Here is a 20,965-nt window from a genome sequence, read left to right on the forward strand (position 1 = left end):
CCACAGCAGTAGGATTATGTGATTAAGCGGGACACATATGTCCCCCTGGACTCTGAGGGTAGGATGGTGGGATGAGAAACAGGACTTCCAAGTAACACACAGGAACCTGGAAATATACCTACAAGGCTTATCTCGCTGTAAAAAAGCCAAGAGACAAAAGTTTCACACAATCACACCTCCAGGATGCACCACCGAACACAGTACTCTGTAAAAACATAACTTGCAGCACATGCTCATTTCTTCAGTTTCAAAAAGTTAAACAGGTCCCCGCCTGGTAGCAGCATGCACTGAAAATGGGAAAACAACTTCCCAAGAAACCTGAGAGGCAGAAAAAGAAAATGTAGGTGGGCAAATGTATATCCCATTACTCACGAGAGGGTTAAGGGGAATGGACCCTCATATTATCAATTCAGAAAGCCCTGTAGGCTTCTGTTTTCTGCAAAAAATAAAAATATCTATTTTTGAAAAATAAATGTCAGGAAGCTTACTTTCAGACAGACAATATAAAACTAAAAATGAGACATTCATTGGATAAATGGTAGTGTTAAGATAATGTTATAGGCTTTATGCAAAAGACATGGTACATTCAGAGTTCATCTAATAATGGTCAAGTAAGTGTGTATACCCCATGATCTAAAAAACAAGCTTCACTGCTCAGATATTTCTCCAAGCATCATTCCATTGTACCCAGTTCTCACATGATATTTGGACATTATTTAACTTTTCCTTTCATCTCAAATTGCTGATTCCGACTGCTTGGACAACATAACAGTTTTTGGTTCTTGATCTGTGGGACTGTCAATAGGCAACTGTAAAAAGAATCAGAAGGAAAACATTTATAGTATCTGACATATGCCATTATTATATGAACGGCTCTGCCTCAGGAAAAACCAAAACAACGGTTGACAAGATGACTTAATTTCAGACTTAGTCTACACACAATGATACAACATTGTTTCAATAATCATATAAATATTATCAATGTATAATTATAATCATAAAAATATTCAATATTTAATCATTATAATAAAATAATATAATCTCCATAATAGAATCATAAAAGACTCATTACTTACAGCTTGAATATCGTTTTTAATTCCTATATTTATGTTGTGTCTTCTCAGATCAGACTTGATTAATGCTGAAACAAGGAGCAGCAATGGAGTTACCATATTGTATGTGTGAGTATCTCTTCTCTGAGGGGTGCTGTCTTTTCAGATATCGTCAAACTTAGCACACTACAGTACCAGGATATTCAACGGTATCCTTGTAGCCTGAAAACACATACACAGTACTTCTCTAAGCCATTAACAAGGGGTGCCTGGGTGGCACAAATAGGGAAGCACTTGCCTACTAGCTGAAAGGTTGGTGGTTCGAACCCACACAGAGGTACCTTCAAAGATAGTCTGGCGATCTGCTTCTGAAAAGTCACAGCCTTGAAAACCCCACGGAGCAGTTCTACTCTGCACACGTGGGGTCCCTGTGATTCAGAACCGACTCTACGGCAACAAACAACACGCCATTCACTGGAGACCCTGGGTGATGCAAACAGTTAACGCGACTGGCTGGCGTCCGAGAAGCTGGAGGTCTGAGTCCACCCAGAGGCGCCTTGGAAAAAAGCCCTGACGATCTACCGCTGAAAAATCAACCACTGAAAACCTTATGGAGCACATTCTATTCTGACACCCAAGTCAGGCCGCCATGAGTCAGAATTGACATCAGCGTTTTAGAAATGCAGGTATTTGTGCTGGGCTAAGTGGATATAGGTAAATACGGCCTTTCTGAAGGTGTAAAAGTGATTCTAAAGACACTGGTAATGTTGTGTAACAGAATCAGATTTAAAAGCAGTTAGATACTGAAACACTATGCTTTGACTTCCAGCAATAATCGCCATTGACTGATCAGCTCTACAAGGCTGTACGATACGCCATATGCAAGATGCTATTAACTAATGTTTTATATGGGGGAAATGTGTATTTCTTTGGCACTAATATTATATATAGATTCTCAGAAACAATATGAATGGCATTAGCAACCACGTCCTTCCATGGACACAAAAATCCTTCACTGAGGGCTGTCATTATTTGAAAAGTAAAATGCGCTGCATTCAGAGGGTAATTCCTATGTCAGAATAACTCACAGCAATTCTAGGAAAAAATGTAGAACAGAAAAGCACACCTCCACGACACCTCAGGAATCTCTTAGCCTCTCTTCCTCAGGCTGTACGATGAATGCTGGGTGGAAGTCCACCAAGCTCTCTAACACATGTTAGAAGCTAATTGACATTTTTTTCTACTTATTTTTTTTAAATTATTGTACTTTAGATGAAGGTTTACAGAACAAACTAGTTTCTCATTAAACAGTTAGTACACATATTGTTTTATGACATTGGTTACCAACCAAATGACATGTCAACACTCTCCCTTCTCGACCTTGGGCTCCCTATTACCAGCTTTCCTGTCCCCTCCTGCCTTCTCATCCTCGCTCCTGGGCTAGTGTGCCCCTTTAGTCTCATTTTGTTCTAGGGGCCTGTGTAATCTTTAGCTGAAGGGTGAACCTCAGGACTTCATTACTGAGCTGAAAGGGTGTCCGGGGGCCATACTTTCAGGGTTTGTCCAGTCTCTGTCAGGCCAGTAAGTCTGGTCTCTTTTTGTGAGTTAGAATTTTGTTCTACATTTTTCTCCAGCTCTGTCCGGGACCCTCTGTTGTGATCCCTGTCAGAGCAGTCAGTGGTGGTAGACGGGCACCATCTAGTTGTACTGGACTCAGTCTGGTGGAGGCCGTGGTAGCTGTGGTCCATTAGTCCTTCGGAGTAATCTTTTCCTTGTATCTTGTTCTCTTCGGTCTCTCTTGCTCCCAAAGGGATGAGACCAGTGGAGTATCTTAGATGACCACTCACAGGCTTTTAAGACCCCAGATGCTACTCACCAAGGTAGAATGTAGAGCATTTTCTTTATAAACTATGTTGTCGCTAATGGACATTTTTAGATGGTAAAAGCATCAGTCTGAAACTGATTTCATAGATCGTTTTTCCCTGAATTAATTTTCTAAACTTGATTTATTTGAATGAATATTTATGAATCTGATTATTAAAAACAATGTAAAAAGATAATACAAAACTGTTGCTGTTTTTGGTACAACAACATCACTCAACTAGTTAGTTGTCTAGACACTAAGAACTAGTGTGAAAGCGTTTGTCATCAGTCAGAAGTCGAGGCAGTGAATGTAGCAGACATGTCACAGTGTTGTTTATTTTACGAAGAGCATTGTGGGAGGCCCCTCTCATGGTAGGATGTTTGTCTTTGAGGAAACGGTAAACTGACTCTCTCTGAGCACAATGAATGAATGCTAGTGACCTCGGGTGGCTGTGCAAATCCAAAATAAATGTTTATCACTGGTAAGATCTCATACGCGGGGTTTCAAAAAGAATGAGCAGGTATTCAATAAACATGCGTTTCAGAGCAGAGCTGAGCTCCGTAGGGTTTCCCTGGCTACAGTCTTCACAGAAGCAGACTGCCTCGGCGCTGCTGGATGGGTTCGAACCGCCAACCTTTCTGTTAGTAGCCCAGCGCAAACCGTTTGCACCACCCAGAGACCACGACAAACATCAACAGAAGTTTTGACTCATGTCTTTCTCATAGATTCTATCCTGGAATTAACTTGTAACCAGATTAAAGAAATAATCCCTCTTCTAGCTTTCATGCTGAGACGGGGATGCAGAAAGAAATCAACAAAGTGAAGTGAAATCACAGGAGAAGCCGGCATGGGCCTGGAAACAATGCTCGATGTACGTCTTGCTTCCAAATCCATTTTTATGCTCATGCATGACCAAACTTTGGTGAAAGGTCTTTTACATTCTCTTTCTCTGGAGATTGGACACTACTCTCCTTCTTGTCCGCGTCTATTCTGATTATACCTCCAAAGTGTAAGAACTGGCTAACATTCCAGTGCTAGCTCCACCACCACCACTTAATATCATATCACCGCCACTGCCACCTTTGAATAATCGCTAACACGTATCAGACATGTCCTGGCTGCCAGACACTACACTAGGGGCTTTCATCAACCCCCTCAGTGAAGCCTCAAAGCAACCCTATAAGGCAGGCTTTTTTTTTTTTAAGCTACCATTTTTTTTTTATATAACCTTTTTTATTGTGGCAAATATATATAGATATGTATGTATACGTAAACATTTGCCATGGCAGCATTGTTCCACGTATAATTCAGTGACGTTAATTACGTTCATCCTGTTGAGCCACCCTCACCACTATCTGTTTCCAAATTTTTCCATCCGCCTTCACGGAAGCTCAGTGCCCCTGCATAGTGGCTCCTCTTTGCCCCTCCCTCACCCGGTAACCACTAAGAAACTCTGGACTCTGTACATCTGTAAGACGAGCTTTCTAATACCCCATCACATAAACGAGGAAAGTGAGGATCTGAGAGGTTAAGTAGCTTGTGAAAAGTCACACAGCGGATAAGCAGCAGCAACAGAATTTGAGGCCAGGTCTTTACTGACCCTCATTACAGGGGTTCTGTTTCCCATGCATAATAACTATACTGAACTTGAAACCTGCAAAATGAATTAACACATTCATATCCTTAGAAGGAAACAAATAATAGTCTACTTTTTACCTCATTTTTTATATGCCCCCCACCCCTCCCCCTGCAGTTCTGCCAAGCCACTGAGAAGTAATATACCTGAAAATTAAACGTACAAACACAACACAGGCACTTTTGTCATGAGGACACCCAGCTTACCTGTTAAAATGATGCCTACAAGCATCCAAGCACAGAGGAAAAGGTTCCCTGCCAGAGGACCGTACTCTGATATGAGCTTGCCTTGTGCCAATGTGAACAGAATTCCAAATATCTAAAATAAGAGAAACGATCTTTATTAAGTTTGCTTCTTTAAAACAAGTGTAAAGGGTTTCCCAGAACGTTTCTTAACTAATTTTATTCATATGATTTAGCTTCAAAATACATTCATTGAAAGGTAGAATCGTAAAACAAAAACTATGGTCAAACTCATTATCCATTTCCTTAGCTTTCTACCAGAATACCCGGTAAGTATTCTAACCACCTCAGGTTTGAGAGAAACCAGAGAATTACCTGTGCAGCAGCATTAAGAAGTCCGGATGAAGTACCTTCAGACTCAGGGTAAGTGATTTCAACAGCAAATTCAAAACCCAAGGGAAGGTAACCAGTCATGAAGAAACTAGGAAAATAAATCCAGAATTATAGAAAGAATTAGCGATAAGACAATATCACGTATTGATGCAATCATTCTGCCTCTTAAAACTGTCCTGAAGATCAAATAAGTGAATATTGTAAAGTTGCTATGTGAAGCGGCCAGCTAAGATGCATCAATTGGTCCCAACCCACCCGGAGTAAAGGAGAATGAAGAACACCAGAGATACAAGGAAAGTATTAGCTCAAGAGACAGAAAGGGCCACATTAACCAGAGACTGCATCATCTTGAGACCAGAAGAACTAGATGGAGCCCTGCTACCACCAAGGACTGCCCTGACAGGGAACACAACAGAGAGTCCCTGAAGGAGCAGAAGAAAGGTGGGCTGCAGAACTCAAATTCTAGTAAGAAGACCAGACTTAATGGTCTGACTGAGACTGGAGGAACCCTGGAAATCATGGCCCCCAGACTCTCTATCAACCCAGAAATAAAACAATTCCCAAGGCCAACTCTTCTGACAAAGATTGGACTGGACTGTGGGAGATAAAATGATACTCGTGAAGAGTGTGCTTCTTAGCTCAAGCTGATACATGAGACTAAATGGACAGCTTCTGTTCGGAGGTGAGATGAGAAGGTAGAGAGGGTTAGGTGCTAGTTGAATGGACATAGGGAATCAGGGGTGGAAAGGAGGAGTGTGCTGTCACAGTATGGGGAGAGCAACTAGGGTCACATAACAATGTGTGTATAAATTTTTGTATGAGAGACTCACTTGAAATGTAAACTTTCACTTAAACTACAACAATAAAATATACATATAAAGTTGCTACGTGAAACTAAGACTGGTATTATTGACCAATCGGCCCAATGTCACAGGAATAGGAAAGCAGAACAATTCCTACCTTTTTCTTCTGAGAAGAATTTATAGTTTTATAAATCAATCACCCCTCTAACCAAATAAAGTTACCAGGATTAAATAAGGCCTACCCATTTTTCATTTGTAGATACCAAAAAACAAGGGAAAACTGTTTTTATAGTTGTAAAGAATTACGCACTTACATGCACAGAGCAGATTCTTCAAAGTTTAAAATATTAAAAAACTTTAGATGAACTTAAGAAAACAAAACCCACAGTAATAACACCTCAGAATTAATGACACCATGCTGTCATTCGTCCTAAACACACCCGGTGCTTACCCAAGTACCCCTCCAGTAACAAACACGATGATGAGGTGGCCAAGGTCCAGTGTAAAAGTAAACACAACCATTCCAACAAAAGACAAGATGTAAACTATCAGAGTAGTCTGTCTAAAAACAAAACAACAGAATTGTTAGTATTCTGAATCTCCTAGGCATATAAATCCATCTGGCTAACTACTGTCTACCTGTACAGTAATAAACCCTTGGGCTTTCACAACTCATACTTTCTTGTCAATGAAAAATAACCTACAGATTGGGAGGAAATTGTTGGCAACTATATATCTGATAAGGGTTTAATACCCAGAATATATAAAGAACTCCTACAGCTTAACAGCAGGAAGACAAACAACCCAATTAAAAATGGGCAAAGGACTTGAACAGTCATTTCACCAAAGAAGAAACAGAGGCCAAGAGACACATGAAAAGATGCTCAACGTCATTAGTCATTAAAAAAAAAAACCCTCTGCAGTCAGGTCAATCCTGACTCATAGCGACCCCATGTGTTACAGAGTAGAACTGCTCAATAGGGTTTTCTTGGCTGTAATATTTGAGGAAGCAGATCACCAGGTCTTCCTTCCACAGCACCCCTGGGTAGGTTCAAACCACCAACCTTTAGGTTAACAGTCAAATGCAAATTGTTTGTACCACTGAGGGACCGCCATTAGTCGTTAGGGAAATGCAAATCAAAACCACAGTGAGGTATCACTTCACCCTCACTAAGATGGCTAGGATTTAAAAAAGGAAAACAACAGGTGTTGGCAAGGATGTGGAGAAATCGGAATCCACATCCACTGCTGGTGGGACTTAAAACGGTACAGCTGCTGTGAAAAAGACTTCAGAAGTTCCTCAAAAAGTTAAATATAAAATTATCATATGATCCATCAATTCCATTCCTATGTATACACCCAAAAGAATTGAAAGCAGGAACACAGATACATATACGCTAATGTTCACGCAGCACTATTCCCAATAGCCAAAATGTCCATCAACAGATGGATGGAGAAACACAATGCCGTACACACATACAATGGAACATTACTCTGCCACAAAAAAGAAAGGAAATCCTAACGCATGCTACAACACCATGCTGAGTGAAATAAATCAGTCACAAAGGACAAATATTATATGATCCATATAAAATATCTAGAATAGGCAAATGTATAGAGTCTGCAATTTATTAGTGGTTTATTAGTGGGAGGGAGGGGGAAACAGGGGCTCATCGCTTAGGGAGCACCGAGCTTCTGTTAACGGTGATGAAAATATTTGAAAATGGACAAAGATGATGGTTGCGCAACACGATGAACATAATTAATATTATTAAATTGCGTAAAAAAAGTTGAAATGGCAAATGTTTTGTTATTTATATATAGATAGATATAGATACATATACACACATATATATATTTACCAGACACATGCAAAAGTCAAATGTTTCTCAGAAAGGGCACTTTTTAGAACAGAAACGATCCCTTCTGAAGGTATGTATGAGTTAGAGGCAAAGATAAGACATCCAGGTTCCCAAAGTTGAAATAAATATGACCAACAAAATAAATAAAGAAAAGCTGTAGACTTTTGAAACATTCAGTAAGTGTAGGGAGCCCAAGAGTATCTAGAATCCAAGTCTTTCATAATAATACTTTAATAAAGTTTCTTAAAATAATGAGCAACATTTCCTTTAAAACCAGTGCCTTTGGACACCATACATTTGCTGTCTCATACTTACTTGTATGTTTTGGTGTAATCCAGCCACAAGCCACAAATAATAGAGCCCACCATTCCAGCTACCACCAGTGTTAGCCCAATCCTTCCAGCATTCACTTCTTCTCCCTTAAAACAATTTTCATAAGAAATTAACCATAAATTTCCTCTAATTCAAATAGATCTTTAACATAATCTTAACATACCTTTTCATAGTCAATGGTAATAATCAGATAAAATTAAGCATATAATATAATAATATAATGAAAAATTAAGTAAACAGACATCAGTAAGTGCCTGGTATTTACTTCTTTACGTTAGTTTTGGCATTCCTTAAAAACTTTTTTTTTCATATAATTAGCAAAACCATTTCTTTGAAGAAAAAAAAGACAAATATTGTCAAAACAATAATAACTTCTGTTTTCTAAGTGTGTGTTTTATAATTGGATTAAATGTTTTCTCAGTTAAAACAAATGTAAATCTTTTACAGTCACAAGATCAGAATCCTGAATCGTATGATCATGCTAATAAGAATTCTATCGATAAAGAAACATTCTTGGCCAGACATGCCATTCAATGCAGGCAGCAGCTTACCTCATAATGTGTCAATATCATTTGATTTAATAGTGTTGAGACCGAGTAGAATGCTCCAGTCATGATACCTACAATAATAAATAGAAAACTTTATGCTTACCATTTACCAGTCGTAAAACAACGTGGAGTACCATGTGACAATTGTAAAAATATAATACACATCTCAGGCAGGTCCCTGGGTGGTGCAAACAGTTTGCACCCAGCTGGTAACCAAAAGGCTGGTAGTTCAAACACACTCAGCGGCATCGCAGAGGAAAAGTCCTGGCGATCTGCTTCCATGAAGATTACAGCCAAGAAAACCCTATGGAGCACAGCTCTACTCTGTCACATGGGGTGGCCCTGAGTTGTAATCGACTCAACAGCACAAGACAATGTGTCAGACAGTTCACAAACCAAGAACTGTTGTTACTTCCTTTCAGAGTATGGACTAATCAATTTAACACCTAAATTTACTAGAGTTATAATCGTAGAATTCTGTCATAACACCACTCATTATTATTTAGATTCAGATATACCTACAGGAATCATTTCCCCACATGTAACACAGTATATAACAACCAATCCGGCAATGGATTGTTTATTGAGCACCTATAAGATGCTATATCCACTGACAGTTAAAAGCATAAAACCGATCCCCTGCTTCAGAGGTCTTACCCCTGCATCAAAGATCTTATAAAGCAATTAGTAAGACAATACTAATTAAATAGTAATTAAAAAAAGACATGGAAATCAATTTGGCACTTCCTTAAAAAGCTAGAAATAGAAGAACCATATGATCCAGCAATCCTACTCCTTGGAATATATCCTAGAGAAATAAGAGCCATCACATTAATAGATATATGCACATCCATGTTCATCGAAGAACTGTTCACGATAGCAAAAAGATGGAAACAACCTAGGTGCCCATCAACAGACGAATGGATAAACAAATTATGGTATACACACACAATGGAATAATACGAAATGATAAAGAACCACAATGAATCCGAGAAACATTTCATAACATGGATCAATCTGGAAGGCATTATGCTGAGTGAAATTAGTCAGTCACGAAAGGACAAATATTGTATGAGACCACTATTACAAGAACTCAAGAAAAGGTTTAAACACAGAAGAACACATTCTTTGATGGTTACAAGGGTAGGGAGGGAGGGTGAGGGTTATTTACTAACTAGATAGTTGATAAGAATTATTTTAGGTGAAGGGAAAGACAACACACACCACAGGGCAAGTCAGTACAACTGGACTAAACCAAAAGCTAAGAAGTTTCCTGAATACAGTCAGATACTTCGAGGGACAGAGTAGCAGGGTTAGAGATCTGGGGACCATGCTTTCAGAGGACATCTAGGTCAATTGGCATAATGAAGTTTATTAAGAAAATGTTCTGCATCCTACTTTGGTGAGTGGCATCTGGGGTCTTAAAAGCTATCGAGCGACCATCTAAGATGCATCAATTGGTCCCAAACCACCTGGAGCAAAGGAGAATGTAGACACCAAAGACACAAGGGAAGTATCAGCCCAAGAGACAGAAAGGGCCACATTAACCAGAGACTGCATCAGCCTGAGACCAGAAGAACTAGATGGTGCCCAGCTACCACCAGTGATCGCCCTGACAGGGAATACAACAGAGTCCCTGGCAGAGTAGGAGAAAAGTGGGGTGCAGAACTAAAATTCTAGTAAGAAGACCAGACTTAATGGTCTGACTAAGACTAGAGGAACCCCAGAAGACATGGCCCCCAGACTCTCAGTTAACCCAGAACTGAAACCATTTCCAAAGCCAACTCTTCAGACATAGAATCGACTGGACTATAAGACATAAAATGATACTTGTGAAGAGAGTGCTTCTCAGCTCAAGAAGATATATGAGACTAAATGGGCAGCTCCTGTCCAGAGGCAAGATGAGAAGGTAAAAAGGGACAGGAGCTGGTTGAATGGACACGGGAAATCCGGAGTGGAAAGGAGAGAAGTGTGCTGTCACATTACAGGGAGAGCGTCTAGGGTCACATAACAATGTGTGTATAAATGTTTGTATGAGAAACTAACCTGAAGGGTAAACCTTCCCTTAAAGCACAATAAAAAAAATTATAATCAACAGATGGCTATCAGGAATCATAAGACTGGTTTTTGAACCCTGGCTTTTTCTTGAACATATTGTTTGACTTTAGGTAAGTCTCTCAGCCTAGCTGAGACTTAAGTTTATTATTTCTCTCTCTCTCTTTATTATTAAATATTTAATGCATATGAAATGGTATAGAGAACAATATAACAAATACCCTTATCAGCCAGCTTTGTCAAACAGTAAAACTGTGCTATGTCCGCTTCAAATCTGTTTTTTAGACCTTTCCCAACCCTATTCTCCCCCGTTTCCCAGACGTAACTCCTATCCTAATGTTGGTATTCATCCATCCATTTCCACATTACATATCCATAAATATAACTAGAATTATTCAACATAGATTTAAAATTCATATAAATAATATATTATTTGTATCCATCACAACTTGCTCTTCTCACTCAATATTATGGTTTTGAGATTTACACATGGTGATACATCTACCCCCAGTTCATTAGTTTTCTCTACTGTATAACCTTCCAAATGAACACTCAGTGAGGTAGACCTTAAGCTAGCTCTTACAGGGAAATAGAAGGAGCACGTTTAGGTAAAATAGACAATGGTACAAAGTCACAGAGACTGGAAGTGACAGTGCACGTGCCTGAGAAGGCAGGTCTGTGTCCGAGTCTGTGTCTGTGACACGGAGTGCTCATGTGTGACTGACAGAAAAGGTCGTGTGGGGAAACAGTGAGGGAGAAAAGAGTGGTAGGCAAAGAGGCGCCTTAGTGACAAGCTAAAGAAAGGATCTGCTCTCATTGATAACAGGGAGCCACTGTGTTTTCTCCACTTCCAAGTCTTAGGTTTTAGGTTTAACCTAACCCGTGGAGGGAACCAGCAAAATTCCGAGAAGTAACTCTGGCATGCTGAAGTATTTAAGGATGAGATGGTGTATCACCTAGGATTTGTTGTTAAAATATTTCAGGAAAAAAGTACGGGGACTAGAGAAGGCAAAAATGGCAAAACACTGAAAACGGTTGCGGCTGGGTGATGGTGGGTACGTAGGAGATCATTATATTAAATGTTCGCCTTTTGTGCTTGAAGATTTCCATTAAAAAAAAAAACAAACGAAAAAGAAGAAGAAGTAATTCTGGTAAAAGGGTAAGCGTTCAGGTGAGGGCAACATCTGCTACAACCTGTAAAATAATTAAAAAGGTAAATTAAACATTAAAAGAAGTGAAGAGAACAGCACTGAGCCAGTGACTGAAGGCAAATAAGGCAGAAGCAGCGGTGTTGGTGGCTAAGGTGAAGAGCGGTAGCATAAGAAATAAAGAATAACCTGTCAGGTAAGGCTGAGGAGAACCAGGTGAGCTGGTGCCTGCAGTGAGGGCTACATACAGCGTAAGGAAGAATGTCGGCTCTCGTGAACGGTCTTAGAAGGATAAGCAAAAAAAAAGTGAAACAGGTTAAGGTGTCCTCCTTATCTTCTACTTTTGATTGAGTGGTCAAAAATAGATGCCAGTTTGCACAAGGTAAAGACAGGAATTGTGGATGATATTTCCATATGCTTACGGCAGTCATAATTACGATTTGTAAGGGGACTAAAATAAAATACCCCGTGAGAACTCACAAAAGACGGCGCTTTTCTATTTTAGATCTACTTGTTTACAGATGGAAGAAGGTCCCTCCTGAATTTTACTCTTCGTTCAAAATTTCAGCTTATTGATTATGCTATATTTTTTATTGTAGTGAAAATATACATAATAAAATATATGCTGTCTCAACAATTTCTGCGTGCACAATTCAGTTACACAGATTACATTCTTCCCGTTGTGCAAACATTCTCCCTATCTGCTATAATTATTGTTACAGTTAACAAATCTATCTCATTAATTCAAGTTCAAACCACTAGGTTAAATGGAAAGAATCCACAATGCTCAAAGGTTTATAAGGACAGCTCATCAAAGACAACCAAGATAAAACCACTTACCGTAAGTGATCAACAGAAGGACAAAAGGAACATTTTTAAACAGGTTCCTTATGGATTTCTTATAGGAGTAGTCTTCAGGGGGGCTGTCTTGGAGCGCTGCTTGAGCCTGACTCGGAGGATACTGAGGTTTTTCTTTGAATGCTGGGAACGTACACAAAAAGGCAATTAAATATATTTATCTATCTATCAATCTACCTATCTATCTATATAAAATACATATATTTTCTTAGAGTCAGCCGAATGAATTCAGTTTAAGTTTAAAGAAGTAGTGAAAGTCTTTTATGGTGAGGCTTTCCATTTTCACTGATTTCTAAGTTTGGAATTATCACCTCAGCCTTCTGAAACTGACTAAAACTCGGAGAGATTTGGCCAATTTACATAATAGAACTGCAAAACCATCAATAATACACCACGACCTCGCCAACTGATTATTCTAGTTCTGGTTAAGCAAAATTAAGTTTTATTATATTAAGTATTCAACAATTCCATTTCTAAATTCAATTCAATTTTTAATGAGATGTAAGCAACAGACATGAGCAAGCCAACATATTACTGAACTGTTAGAGGACTGTCTTGAGTTAGTAACAATTTTCTTCCGAAATTTGACATAGTTTATCATCTAATCCAATTATCCCTCTAGAACTGAAAAGGTCAGGGTGAACTCATGGGAGCAGAGCTAGGTCTTTCTTGCTGACTCACTCTGGCCGCATCTGGAAAAGGCAGGGCTAGAGCCGAGAGACATAAAGGTGTGGTGTACGGGTTCTGATACTCTCAGTTTTAGCCCTGTCCATTTCTGGGGACTTAGAGAGAGATTTCACAGCGTTCTCACCCAGACATCTGGAGACGACCCTTTCACTTGGCATTGAAAGATCTATCAACTTCCTGCAAAAGATAGTCAGGGAGAGATTTCTGTAGGGCTAGATAGCCGGAAGTCAAGGTTGATTGACAGAAGAACTAAAGAGTTAAAATTTGGTGTGTCAGAAATCAAAATCTAGCTTAAGCATTGACTCAAAATTTTTTAAGTAAAATAGAGTGAAGATACTGTATTTTACTAAATCTAAGATGCTCCAATGCTGGCACTCAATGACCTTCAGTATGGATACACCTCAACATAAAACAAAAATCCTCACAACTGGACCAATAAGCAACACCGTGATAAATGGAGAAAACATTAAAGCTGTCAAGGGTTTCATTTTACTTGGAACCACAATCAACACCCATGGAAGCAGCACTCGAGAAATCAACGATGCACTGCACTGGGCAAATCCACTGCAAAAGCCTTCTTTAAAGTGTGAAAACGCAAAGATGTCACTTGGAGGGCTAACGTGCACCTGACCCAAGCCATGGTGTTTTCAATCACCTCATAGGCCTGTGAGAGCTGGACAATGAATAAGGAAGCCCAAAGGAGAACTGAAGCGTTTGATTTATCATGTTGGTGAAGAATATTGAATACACCATGGACTGCCAGAAGGATGAACAAATCTTTCTTGGAAGAAGTACAGCCAGAATGCTCCTTAGAACCAAGGATGGCTAGACTTCATCTCATATACTTTGGACATGTCATCAGGAGGGCTCCGTCCCTGGAGAAGGACATCATGCTTGGTAAAGCAGAGGGTCAGTGAAAGAGAGGAAAACCTTCAACGAGATGGACTGACACGGTGGCTGCCAACAACGGACTTAAGCATAACAATGACTGTGAGGATGGTGCAGGACCAGGCAGTGTTTCGTTCTGTTCTACACAGGGTCGCTGTGAGTCGGAACTGACTCGAAGGCACCTAACAACAATAAGATGGTCCGATGCTGGCATTCAATGATCTTCGCAGGTACTGACAGAAGGTTTTCACACAGTCATGCCTCAATTGCCACAGATGTTAGATGCCACTGATTATAAAAAAAAAAAAAAAAAAAACACTGCTGTGGAGTCGATTCTGACTCATAGCAACCCTATAGGACAGAGTAGAACCCCCATAGGGTTTCTAAGGAGCAGCTGGTGGATTCGAACTGCTGATCTTTTGGTTAGCAGCCATAGTTCACCGTAGCTCTTAACCACTGTGCCTCCAGGGCTCCTTGATTATTAAAGGCATCTTAATTTCAGATGTACACTTTCTAAATTGTACACTTCTAAAATTTCTGAGTGTACACTTTAGAATTGGTGAAATATGGTCAATTGGATCTCCAATAGCTTTGGAAGCCTCGACTCCATTTCTCTCTCTTAATAGTGGCTGTTTCTTTCTTCTAACAAGCAAAGTCTGCTTTGGAGTTTGAACATGGGCTAGATCTGGATGTCCACAAGGAATCATGTAAGGATTTAAAGATAATACAGATTTGGGGAGTCTACGGAAGGCTTAATGAATCAGAACCTCTTGGATAGAACCTGGAAATCTGTATTTCAACACAAAATCCCCCAAATGCTATCAATACCCAGCCAGGTTTGAGAATCAATGTGAAGGAAAGAAATGTCCTTTATAACTTCCATGTAATACCGTAATAATCTAATTCTCTGTTGCTAAAAATAAAAAAAGTAAGGCTGTTTGCTGACGGAAACATTGCTTCATCGTAACTAAAACTTATCAAACTAAAACATATTTCTATTTTTACAGGTATTGCAACTAATTCGAGACAATAACTCATAAATATTTACTTTGTAATATCCTTAGCATAGAGAACTGGTAGACATAAAATGTTTCAGTTGTTGCGATTCCTCCTCCTTTCGCCCCATGCACCCCTTGCACTGCTGAGGAGGTCTCGTGCTTTCCTAAAAGTCTCTGTATCCCAGTTTGATAGGTGGTATCTCTTTTTATTAACACTGGTGACATAGAACTCACACGACTTTAAAACAAAGTTTCAGAATGTAAAAAGTAGGCTTACAAGGCAGTCATGAAGTATTTAACGTGTCTTACAGCTCTTAAGTTTTTATTTACTATGGAAAAATAGAAGTCTAAATGGCTCAGATCTGAACTAAACTGCAAAACGGAAAGAATTCTTACTAATGTTTAACTCCATTAGATTTATTTTCTGAATACAAGTGTGATCTTTTAGTCTTAGATTTGGGCAAAATCTGGCCTTTACCTACCAGCTATATCCTATAGTAAAGTCAGGCTCAAATCTTGAGAAACAGTTTTAATTCCCCTAGAATCCAGATTTCTGGGTCCATGGAGTTGGGGTGACCCACCCAGGCCATCAAGTGCTACACAAAATATACTGTCTCTTCTGAGAAATTGTTCTTTTAAAAAATCAAAGACTTCGTCTCAAGGGTTTTGAACTCCTTGTAAACTAAGTAAAATTTCTGTTAAAAGTTTACAATAGAAGTCTCTAACCAAAAGGTCAACAGTTCGAATCCACCAGCCACTCCTTGGAAACCCTATGGGGCAGTTCTACTCTATGCTATAGGGTTGCTATGAGTCAGACTCGACTCAGTGGCAATGGGTATGGGTTTACTTTTTTTAATACAGATATCTTTCTATATAAGAATCAAAAGTAGAATTTTCCATATATATTACACACCTGTGTTTAAATACACTGACATTAAATACAGCTACTCATCACTCATCAGCTATCTCATTTGCATTTACAATAGTCAAAAATCTGCTATCTGACTATTCTACACATTAACAACATACGTCTGGCAGTAATGAACACCAAAGCGTGAGGCAAAAATAACGCTGGCTTTGATGGTTAAGGTCATGTGTCCACTTGGCCGAGCCATGGTTCTCAATGGTTTGGCAGTTATGTAATGATGTGGTCATCATCCCACATGTGTCAGAGTAGAACTGTGCTCCATAGGGTTTTCGATGGCTGATTTCTTGGAAGCAGATCACCAAGCCCTTCTTCTGAGGTGCTTCTGGGTAGATTCAAACCTCCAACCTTTCAGTTGGTGGCCAAGTTCGTTAACCGTTTGCTCCACCCAGGGACTCTGGGCTTACAATAGTGCCTGGCCTACCACAGTTGTTGAGCAAACACTGGTTGGATCAACATAAGCATTATTTACCTTGGAACATGGTTCCATGACATAAACCTTCAAGAAAGTACTTTAGAAGACAGCTGAGTACTGGTTTAGTATGTCAGGTTGCTGAAAAGCTTCACCAAAACTAAATTATTTTCTTAGAATTTGGGTGAACTTCCAAAGTAATTATGGATGGAATATAGAAGGAATGAAGATTATCTCTAAAGTTCTTTAGTAAGTAAGGACCTCTAAGTAAGTAAGGATTTTAAAACTAATCCAAATTTTTCTCAATAGCAAATATTTGGGTATGAGGAATATACGTACATTTTCTGTCTAAATATCATAATTTATTTAAGACCTTCATATTACAACTGCATATTATCTTGCTTTTATCATAGGCTAGCACCGTAAGATCAGGACTATAGCCCACCAAGCAAAACTTGACAAAGGCGTATTCCTCATTCTGTTTCCTCTACATCTTTTTCCATTCTTTTTTTTTTTTTTTTGCCATTTCCATTTCTATGCTCTACCCATAGACACACAAATACATAAATAAGTACAGAAATAGCTCTCTCTTTTAATTTCTCAGGCAATACAGGGTGATCTGCCAATGGCCACACCTATCATTATCATTCTTTGCCTCCCTTCTATGACAAACAAAAATCTTACATTTGTAGCAATTTAAACATACATACATACGTGTAAAATATGTACGTATATATCTTAGGGTTGCTATGAGTTGTAATCGACTCGACGGCAATGAGTTTTTACATGTATGTATATATACACATATATATCCACATAAGCACATATAAATTAGCTATATAAATCTATTGCTCTCTCTTCTTGCAAAGAGACAAGCAATTGAAGATGATGAAAAGGAAAACCAGGATTTATGTGAAGATATCAGAAGAATTCAGTGCAAAGAATGTTTCATACTTTAAATTCCTACTGTTCATTTATACAAAATGCATACAACCTATATGTCACATTTCACCTAATAAAGTAAATTTATTAGGCTACCAAAAAAGAAGATTGAAGGTTTTCTAAAAATATATAGATTGCTTTTAAAACTTTCTTAAACTGCTAAAATAGTATAGGGATAATTTGTTCCTTTTAGTAGTCCGCACCCCACAAATATGCCACTCCCTGAATGAAAACATAAACACCAACCAATATACTGGACGTGTCAGAATACCTTATGTGCTACAGAAATAAAATTTCATTCATTATCTTAAGAGAAATTAAGTATGTTTTCCTATATGTGGAAACCCTGATGGTGCAGTGGTTAAGAGTTCGGCTGCTAACCAGAAGGGTGGCAGTTCGAATCCACCAGCCGCTCCTTGGAAACCCTGTGGGGCAGTGGGGCTGTTCTACTCTGTCCTGTAGGATCACTATGAGTCGGAATCGACTCGACGGCAATGGGTTTGCGTCCCATATGTAGATCCTCCAGTTCACCTGTGAAGCCGTCTCTGTTGGAACACTCTATACAGCTTTCAGCATACACTTGGAAAACTCTGAGGCTTTCATATGTAAAGATCATAAAGCTTGAATCTCTCATTACTGTTATGAACCCCAACAAACCCATTGCCGTCGAGTCGATTCCGACTCACAGCGACCCTACAGGACACAGCAGAACTGCCCCATAGGGTTTCCAAGGGGCGGCTGGTGGATTCAAACTGCCAACTTTCTCGTTAACAGCCAAGCTCTTAACTATTGAGCCACCAGGGCTCCCTCATTACTATTATAGCCATTGTAAAAATTAACATCTAAATTAAAAACTCCAGCTATAATGCAGTTTAACTGTACATTTTAATGGTTACGAGGACAGCCTTCTCAGCTTTCTCACTCCTTCCCTCTTCAAATGAGTTTAAGATTTACCGAGTGCCTGAAGGGCAACGTTACAGTTACGTTAGCGGCTACATTACTTAAATGCATCTTACCTATCCTTTTCCCTGAAATCATCAAATTGTTTCCCATTAAAAATAAACGGAAACAGCAGACCTTCCCAAAGCTTCCTTCTCCCACTTGGATGGTGGTTGCTTGCAGCTGACTCTGACTGACTGCTTCAAGAGACAGGCCCAGGCGAGAGGACTCTGGCGAGTGGCGGCAGCAGGACTTTGCTGGATGGCCTAACAAGCAGACAGTTGCCAGTTTGAAATTCTGCAGAACAGCTTGCTGCTGCCCAAGACCATTTCAATGTTAAACTGGGTATTCTTGGAAGGACTTCTCACTAAGAAGGCTGTAGCCTATGCTCATCATTTCAAAGCAGGACAAGAACTCGTCCCTGGCTAGGTGAGCAGCTCACTGTTGTTAGTTGCTGGCGAGTCGATTCCGACTCACGGCGACCCCCATGTGTTACAGAGTAGAACTGCTCCATAGGGTTTTCATGGCTGTGACCTTTCAGAAGCAGATCACCAGGCCTGTCTTCCGAGGCGCCTCAGGGTGGGTTCGAACCACCAATCTTTCGGCTCGCGGCTGAGTGCTTAACCAGCTGTGCCACCCAGGGACTCCCTGGTTAGCATAAGACGTAGATCATTTAAAGGCACATGGAAAAGAGGAGGCAGGTAGTATGTCTGAAAATGACAGTTATCAGGAAGAAAAGTTAGTAGGGAGATAAATGAGATGAATTAGTCTTCAAACGCTTCATGATAGTAAAACAGATGTGATGGGCCATGACACATCCCTGGGGTTGTAGCAGTCATTCCCTGAGAAAGACGGTGCAGTCAGAATGAAACCAGCAAACAGCATGTGAGACATTATCAATAAAAACGTTCAGCACTGCTTATCTTCATATTTTGTCACACATTTATCTATGTCAGCTTTAGTGAAACTAAGGTGCTTACCGATTATCGTTAGAATGAACAAAAGTGTGGAGATGGCCGAGGTCCCGTAAAACATGGTGCTGATGTTGTGCGCCAGGAGATGGGTGTTCTTCTGCGTGTTGGGCACCAGAAGCGGTGGCAGCAAAAAGCCGACAGCAGTTCCCAGCTGAAAAACAAACAGCCCTGTTAACAGCAGTTACCTATCCTGAGAGGGAAAAAACCACGGGTGAATGTCAGGATGTAAGGTGCCAGCGGAAGTACGTACAAGGGCTTTGTAAGCTTTGAAGCATTATGTTCTAAAGTCTCTGTGATTATTGTACCATTAAAGGGAAATGGCTGACAACTCTCTTTCCTATTCAACACGCATTTACTAAGCTCCTACTATCTTAATGATACTGCTATAAAGATGTACACAATATAGTCCTTGCCCTTTAAATGCTCACCATCAAAAAGGGGAACAAGTATATGCAAAACAAGGCTGAGAAAAGGCAACCTACAGAATGGGAGAAAATGTTTACAAATCACGTATATGATAAGGGTCTAGTATATAGACTATATAGAGTGCTGGTAGCTCAGTGGTTAAGAGCTATGGCTGCTAACCAAAAGGTCAGCAGTTCAAATCCACTAGCCACTCCTTGGAAACCCTTTTGGGCAGTTCAACTCTGTTTTATAGGGTCACTATGAGTCGGAATCGACTCGACGGCAAGTTTTTTTTTTATACATACTATATAAAGAACTCTTACAATTCAACAACAAAAAGACAAACAATCCACTTTAAAAATGGGCAAAGAACTTGAATAGACATTTCTCCAAAGATATGCTCACCATCATTAGTCATCAGGGAAATCAAACCCAACCCACTGTGAGATACTGCTTAGACCCACTCTTGTTGTTGTGTGCCATTAAGCCGATTCTGACTTACAGCGACCCTACAGGACAAAGGAAGAGAACAGTCCCATAGGCTGTTTCAAGCCTGTTTCAAGATTTCAAGGCTGTAATCTTTACGGAAGCAGGTGGCCACATCTTTCTCCTGCTGAGTGGCTGATGGGTTCAAACCATCAAAGTTTCAGTTAGCAGCCAAGCACTTAAAAACTGTGCCACCAGGGCTCCTTCTTATACCCACTAAGATGGCTGTATATAATAATAGAAAATAATAAGTGTTAGCGAGATGTAGGAAAATTTGAACCCTCATAAATTGCTGGTGGGAATGAAAAATGGTGCAGTCACTTTGGAAAAACAATTTGGCAGTTCTTCAAAACGTTAAATATAGAATTACCATTTGACCCAAGAATTCCCCTTCTAGGTATATACCCAAAAGAACTGAAAACAGGTACACATATGTTCACAGCAGCACCATTCACAACAGCCAAGAGAAAACAACCCAAATATCCACCAAGAGGCGATGGATACACAACACGTGGTACACGCACACGATGGGGTATCATCTGTCCATAAGATGATGGACACACAACACGTGGTAC

At 39.7% G+C, this 20,965-nt stretch overlaps 1 protein-coding gene across 2 annotated transcripts in view; it reads right to left on the reverse strand.

Annotated features, from left to right (window-relative positions):
- Positions 1 to 464: 464 nt before the first annotated feature.
- Positions 465 to 20,965, reverse strand: part of FLVCR1 (FLVCR choline and heme transporter 1) — a 25,070-nt gene continuing 4,569 nt past the window's right edge. The window contains exons 2-10 of one of the 2 annotated variants that reach the window (XM_004387530.2): positions 19,506 to 19,650; positions 12,717 to 12,857; positions 8,677 to 8,744; positions 8,108 to 8,211; positions 6,382 to 6,492; positions 5,110 to 5,215; positions 4,759 to 4,870; positions 1,077 to 1,141; positions 465 to 809 (exon numbers count right to left, since the gene is read on the reverse strand). In XM_004387530.2, coding sequence (XP_004387587.1) covers positions 735 to 809; positions 1,077 to 1,141; positions 4,759 to 4,870; positions 5,110 to 5,215; positions 6,382 to 6,492; positions 8,108 to 8,211; positions 8,677 to 8,744; positions 12,717 to 12,857; positions 19,506 to 19,650 — 927 coding nt within the window. In that variant the 3' untranslated portion in view covers positions 465 to 734. The remainder of the gene's footprint in view (positions 810 to 1,076; positions 1,142 to 4,758; positions 4,871 to 5,109; positions 5,216 to 6,381; positions 6,493 to 8,107; positions 8,212 to 8,676; positions 8,745 to 12,716; positions 12,858 to 19,505; positions 19,651 to 20,965) is intronic. The other variant, XM_023741724.1, reaches the window with a different exon arrangement.

This window comes from Trichechus manatus, unplaced genomic scaffold (assembly GCF_000243295.1).
Source record: "Trichechus manatus latirostris isolate Lorelei unplaced genomic scaffold, TriManLat1.0 scaffold00187, whole genome shotgun sequence".
Lineage (NCBI taxonomy): Eukaryota > Metazoa > Chordata > Mammalia > Sirenia > Trichechidae > Trichechus > Trichechus manatus.